General features: G+C 43.4%; 1 protein-coding gene across 1 annotated transcript in view; it reads right to left on the bottom strand.

Annotated features, from left to right (window-relative positions):
* Nucleotides 1–322: 322 nt before the first annotated feature.
* Nucleotides 323–7330, bottom strand: part of brsk2a (BR serine/threonine kinase 2a) — a gene marked incomplete at both ends in the record, with an annotated part of 440510 nt that continues 433502 nt past the window's right edge. Inside the window, one exon of the mRNA XM_080736976.1 lies at nucleotides 323–558. Coding sequence (XP_080593102.1) covers nucleotides 323–558 — 236 coding nt within the window. The remainder of the gene's footprint in view (nucleotides 559–7330) is intronic.

The raw sequence follows: 7330 nt of genomic DNA, 5'->3' as shown, positions 1-7330 counted from the left end.
GAAGAGAGCTACAGTGTATATGTGAGGGGAAAGCTAATGATACAAAATGGGAGGTGGAGATGGAGGGGAGGGGAGTGTCATGTGTTTGTGTCGGTGCAAGTGTGGGTGCAAATAGACGGTTTGTAAAATATCACTTTGGCTCTCTTTTTAATATATTTCTATCTTTGTATAAAGTCATTTGTATACCAAAAAAAACAAAACAAAACAAGGAACAAAAGATGTCCGTAGGTCGACTAGCTATGTACACATGTGCAGAGTGCCTCTCTGGGACTCAGATAGCGCTATTAGGGGGATAATGGGATTTTCGTTTTTCGTTTAGCCTCTACGACTCTTCCTGCGTCACCAGAGACGCCAGTGACAGCTTAGATCTGTCTCTGCCCGCCACCGTGCTGGTGGCACATTTGATGTCGTTAGACTCCGGCTCGTGCCTCCGGACGGGCGCGGGCGAGGGGCAGGGCGAGGGCCAGTGCTTGGCGGGCGTGCCAGGGGCGTAGGGCACGCGGCCGTTCTTCTCGTCTGAAAGAAGTTGTAGATTTTCGTCAAAGATCTTACTTGTTACTCATTGGGGCTGTGCAGGGGCGTCACAAGGGGGGGGGGGGGGGGGAGTGGGACTGAGTTACTAGGGCCCAAAAGTATTTTATACTTTAGCCATTGAAAAATAGCAGACATGCAAGCTCACAGCGCGGCACCAAGTGCCGCACTGCGAGCTTGTATAGATCTGCTATTTTTGCAAAGTCGTGAAAATGTGTGCAAATAAGCGAACATTTGTAACTCAAATTTTGCTTCTGGGGGGTCCCTGGAACTAAATACTTTGAGATGGGGGTCAGCGGCCAAATACATATAATTTTGGGGGTCCTTCACATGAAACATAGGGTTTTTTTTTGGTTTTTTTTTCAAAAAAGGATTTGAAATATTCAAAGACTTGCACAAATTTTCACGATTTTTCAAAAATAGCAGATCTACGAGCTTGTCTATCTGCTATTTTTCAATAGTTAAAGCACAAAATAACGCGTAATAATGCGTTCCCAGTCTAAATGAGTTAAACCTCCTCCCCCTATGAAGATCATTCATGGGGGGCCCGCAGTGAATCCTAGTACAGAGGGCCCAGAATTTTGTGCGACACCCTTGGGGCTGTGCCTATAAAAGAGTTATACTTGTAGTTGGCCCGCTGGAGGCCGTGCACCCGGAAAATAGACGATCTATAAGCTTGCGTCACGCACCGCAACGGGTTGTGAGCCATTATGTAGATCAGACTTTTTTTTTTGGTGCACAGCATCCTGGGCCGCATCTAAATCAGTCATATAAGGACACAGACAAGAAGAAACAAATGGGAAAGAGAGAGAGGGAGAGAGAGAGAAAGCAAAAGATAAACACATGAACAGTGGGTTTCACAGCAGGATGCGTGGTTACAGACAGACAGACAGACAGACAGACAGACAGACAGACAGACAGACAGACAGACAAACATTGAGGTGGAGGTGGAGGTGGAGGGATGTTGGGATGTAAAGGATGCAGTGGTGTAAACTGTAAAGTAAGTAAATACAATTACCCCCAGGTTGGGGGCATGCATGCAAGTGGCTAAATATGTGTTTTTAGGCACAATAAGCCCATTCCCAAGATGCACTGCAATCTTTCATGGTCAGATGTGACTTATGGGGGGCTGGTGTAAATAGTAATAAAGAAATTGCTGGCTTATTGTGTCTAAAAATACATATTTAGCCACTTGTATGCATGCCCCCAAATCAAAATAGTAAAATCGCTAAAACAATAGAAAGAAGTAAATGAAAACATTTTAACACTCATCTTTTCTTTTCTCTAATGACTATCTAAAATATCGCTGTTGTCGGGTGGAAACCTCGTATCTCCAAGTTTCAAATTTGTACGTTCTTTCGCAAAGTAAAGCCCTGCGTCATCATACAAGGCCGTCGCCCAAAAGTAGTGAAAACAGCCGATCTACAAGCACACAACGCCTCGTAGATCGACTGTTTTCACTAGTTTGAATCATTTTTAAAATGATAAATGCAAAACAAACGGTTTTGGACATACAAGGTTTTCACCCGACAACGACGATATGAACCCTAAAAAAACAAAGTTGTCCTTTAAAGCATAAAATAATGGTTAAAGTAATAATGCGATCCAGGTCGTAATGTGTTTGACAAAGTCCTCACAAGCCAACGTGACAACGATGAGCCCAGAGACAGCAGTGGAGCTGCTGGAAGTGCCACAGCAGAATGAAATGAAACAGGTGCTCTTCCATGTCTCATATAGCAAAACCCAATGAATAATTGAAATAAAGTAGCCATTTAATCCACAGCTGGAATCTGCCTGGCCTCTCGGTCAAACCTTCAGTCATATCGCAGGCTTGTGTGTCAGATTTATGATAACGTGTAACTGTGTTATACAACTCCACTAAAGCCAATGACATAATTTACTTCAGGCTGAGCTTCAGCACCGAATGAAGGCATCACCCTGTGCGAAGGAGACATCAACTATATGACCTTTTTCAATGGCGAGTATTTCACGTTTTCGCATCATTCGTTTCGTCTCATCCCCGGTGTGTAAAGGGCCTTAACACCACTGTGTAGCCTGCACATGTATTTCAATTCGTTGTGTTCTGTATGAGGCTTTAATGGTTCCACTGCTGGCAGCTAGGGAAAGTAGCAAGGAGCATCAGACATGAGAAACGATGCAAGTGAAAGAGTTGATGTCTCTTTGTGTTAATGGTGCCAACACGGAGCGTCTCTGGGACCGATCCGTCACGCAAAGTACTCTTCCCAAATACTTAGCATAACAGCCATTAGTTGCTTCTGTCCTGTGGGCCCGGATGCTAATGAACGGTAACAGCATCGGTACAAACCCACATTCACAGACACACCACCACACATGCCCACTGGCAGTGCTGTAAAGTAACATAGTACATTTACTTAAGTACAGTACTGTACTAAAGTGCAATTTTGAGTTATTTGTACTTTACTTAATGAGTATTTCCAATACTTTTTTTTTAACTTTTACTCCACTACCTTTATTTGACATTTTTTAGTTACTAGTTACTTTTCAGATATAAATTATAATATTATAAAACATACATAAACCACTTTAAGCCCTATTTTATACCGTGACTATTTGAAAATAGCCGATCCACAAGCTCACAACACGTCGCATCGTTGTGAGCTTGTGGATCAGCTATTTTCAAACATTTTGTACTTACTTTTGGTGGTTTAAGTATACTTTTGTACTTTTATTTAAGTCGATTTTGAATTCCAGACTTTTACTTGTACCATTTCCACCACTGATAAGGAATCTGCTTCCAAAAAGCCTCTGTGCCTCAAACAGACTGCTTGAATCACTGGTGTACTCTGTCTGCCCGGCCTGAAAACTGCCAAAAGTAGTTTGGATCTGGGGTGGAAATGTGTGTGTGTTGGCTTGGCTTCCCCCATTATCCAGCTGGATCCTGAGTAAACCCCAGCCTCTCCGCCATGTTCTTTCGTCCACATAATTTCATCTCTTCATCTGGGGCTCGATCAGTCTATACTGAACAATTAGACCACAGTCATGAAACCTAAGCACTTAAGCCCCGATATACTTTGTCATACAGCGAATAGCTGAAACAGGCAACCTACCATCTTGATGCAGCGCGTTGAGAGTTTTTAGCTATTTTTTTAAAAACAGTGCGCTACAAAGTGGTTAATGAGCATTCTCGTCTTCCTAAACAATAAAACACTGCAAAACAGAACGGTCTGACTGTCCTCTGGTCTAAATCAATGACAGTAAAATCTCCCTTTACTCCATTTTCCTCTCTTCTTCTTCTCCCTGCCCTTGTCCCTGCTTAATTTCTTTCTGCAGCCCTCCCATTGTCTCCCTCAGTTCTCCCAGGTATACTGCTGTGACTGGTGATTAAGGGACATAATGAGAATTGATGAAGTTCTTTTGTTTGCCAGCCTCTGTTGTGCAAAGCCGGCCTATTATCGGTCTAAACTCTGTTCTTAATTCCCGCTACAGGGGCTTTTATGTTTTCTTTGTCTTCACTTCCACAGGCCCCTTGCCCTGGCTGTCAGCTAGCGTAGGAGGTTACAACCATGGGTAGGAGGGAGGCTAGCAATCCTCAGCAAACGTCTAACAATGCTTTCAATTATATACGTAGCTCAGTGTACGCTGGACTGTTAAAGATAGCCTTTGATTATTACCGTGGGATAGATTTAACACTATTAACCCTGTCTTGAATGGAAAAAGATTTACTGAAAACTCACGCCTCAAACTGAGTTGTGTTTTTTTGGAGCGGTGGATAGCTTTGTGTGTCTGTCCCTCTGTCTCGTTCAGCATAAATAGCTGCAATGACGATGTGTGACCTGTTGCGCAGCCTGGCCACACCAGTACTGTACTGTACTTGACAGACAGGAAAAGATTGAGAAGGGCACTTTTGTGCAGACTAGACATACGCCCGCACACACACAGGGTATAGCTGCTCAGATTCACCGTTCCACTTTGAACCGAGGTTTGATTTTTACCTCCTGAGAGTGTAACTCACTGCCCTGAACAATGACAAAATGACCAGGTCAAAGGTCACGCTTCCAGCACACACTTGCACACCACAAACATAACCATTGAGTAATGCACTGAATCTGGCTCAAACAGTCTGCTTGAAACTCACCACCATCATGGCCATATGTCTGTGGCTAATTGCGACGTGTACACTTTTTTTACGGTCTATGGGTTTGCTGCTCTGACATCACTGTGATGTCAGGGGAACCACTCTAACAGAATGGGTTTCCCACTCTGACATCACACTCTGGCTTAACACTAACAGAATCCCTTTTATGCCCATATATGGAGTTCCCTGATGTCATCAATATTAAGCCCATATCTAACAGGACTTCAGATGGGAATGCCCATATATGGAGGCTACATCGGCCACATACCACACTAACAGAATCCATATATGGCCAAGACAGACGGCAAAGACAGCCCATATCTAAGTGGCTGGTTCTACAGACAGGGATGTCCATGTATGGGCATAAAAGGCTATGATGTCAGATCATCAACATCATAGGACTTTCACATAACAAATAACTGAGTAAGCATGTTTGGGCTCTCACAGTATATCTCCATATACAGTACACAGCTCTCCATATACAGGTAACTGGTGCGATATACATCACTGGCCAGATGGCCAAGACATGGGGCGACCTCAGGTCACTTGTCGCCCTGAGGTTGTCTTAGGCACTTGAGCTATTTTGCACTTTTAAGTTGTTTCAGAGCTTTTATATATTGTTTATTTATTTAAGCAGCTAAGTTCACATTTGACACTGAGAGCTATATACGGTATTTGTCCATGCTTTAACCCTTATCCCTAAACTTCTTTGCATTTTTTTTACTATTTTGAAAAACATTTTAAAACATCGACACGTTGTGAGATCAGCTATTTGAACTATTTATTAAAAACGTTTTTCAAACTAGTAAAAAATGGCAACAGAGTTTAGGGATAATGGGTAAGGCATGGATGAAAATAGGGCCCTGAGTCTTAAATTGGTACTCTTCAGAATGTACTTGTACGTGCCTTTTACTTGTAATTGGTGTTGTTGACAATACATTTGAACCTTGAACCTTGTTGACCCAACCACCTGGTAGACTAGAGTAACAAACCTGATGACAACCTCTGCAATCTGTCAGAGTATAACTATTTTTGTTTTGTTTTAATCAAGTGAACATTTTTCTCTTTGTTCACCAGCAGGTGGAGCTGTTGTCAAAAGAATGGAGAGTGACTTGACGCACACACAATAACACAATAGTGATGATGACTCACGAGGAAGGACATGATTAAGAGGAGAAACGGGGAAGAGAGGAAAGTCTCTATTCTGTTTCTTTAGATTGTGCTTGTTTGGAGAAAAAAAAATGGATTGTGCTTGTTCGGGGAGAAAAAACAGGACAGAATAGGTTCATGGGTGTCTTGGAGACTCAGCGTCACAGCCCTGCATGTTGCTAGAAGATCAACGTAGGGCTCTGGGTGTCGCAGCTAGATGTATTTATTGAAGGTCAGAGATTGGGTAGCCTTAACCCTTCCATTGTGTTAGGGTCATTTTTGACCCATTTTCAAGTTTAAATATGTAAAAGGTATATTCTGTATTGGAACAAGGCTTCATGATATCCTCAGAAACAGCTAATTTAACACAACAACATTCATTATTACCATTGTAGTTCATTCTGATGGTCTCTATAAACACTTGACACTTGTGGTGTTACCGGTCAAAAATGACCCGGCAGAGAAGTGTGTCTCAATTCCCTCCAAATTGTCAATATTCCATTTTTACATGTTCGAGAGAGAGAGAGACACACACTTGTCCTCAATTTGCATTTGCTATTAGGAGTAAAATAAAATGTGGGTTTATGAAAATAAATTACTTTACCTTATTTGCTGTATACTTGTCAATTTTGACCCGTAACATCACAAGTGTCACTTTTTGTTAATATTTGTTGAGTTAAATCACGGGTCAAATTTGACCCGCTAACACGAAAAGTGTCACCAGTTTTCTACCACAATGCAAGGGTTAAAAATACGACTTGTTAGGTCGAAGTTGACTGACTGACTGACTGACTGACTGACTGACTGACTGACTGACCCCTCCGACGGTACCTCCTTAGTGCTTGGGGGAAGCGGTGTTAGGAGGGGCGGGTTGCAAGCCAACGCATGCAGACCGGGGGACAGAGCTGTTTTTGGGACGCAGAGAGGTGGCTCAGAAGGAGAACCGAAGCACAGAGAGGAAGGGAATCAGTGTAGGAGGCATTGGGAGAGGGGAGTTGAGCAGTGAGGGAGGATGAAGCCACCGTCGCATGACGCCGTTGCAACGCTCACTGAAAATAGCAGACCTTACAAGCTTGTGGATACGGTATGCTATTTTTTGGCGTGCGACAAAGGGTGACGTCTTTAGGAATGGTAGAGGTGGTGGCGAGGGTGGGTGTGTGGGGTGGGGGTGCTGATGCCTAAAATTATCGCCCGTTGTCGAGCAGAAACCTCTTAACTTTGTGTTTTAACTCTTTTGTATTTCCGCAATGGTGTGTTCAAACCTGGATAGTGCGAGGGGCACGCTTACATCAAAAGTGAATGCAAAGACGAGGCGGCGTGAACGTTCCGAACAAGACAGCGCGCGAACAACACGAACGGTCGCTTCGGTATCTTCACCCCATTTCAACTGAAGCGACCTTCTCCCTCCCGCCACTCCACCCATCGTGTCAGCCCATCTTGACAGCCAATCAGCATTAATGTTGTCCGGAGACAGGGAAACGTTTTGGGTGTTTGGTTTTTGGACTTTTTTTCCAGGTGTTTCGCTTTGATTCC

This window comes from Nannobrachium achirus (genome assembly GCF_963921795.1).
Source record: "Nannobrachium achirus genome assembly, chromosome: 11".
NCBI classification, from domain to species: domain Eukaryota; kingdom Metazoa; phylum Chordata; class Actinopteri; order Myctophiformes; family Myctophidae; genus Nannobrachium; species Nannobrachium achirus.
Note: the sequence above shows the minus strand (reverse complement) of the source record. Positions and strands in the feature narration are given on the sequence as shown.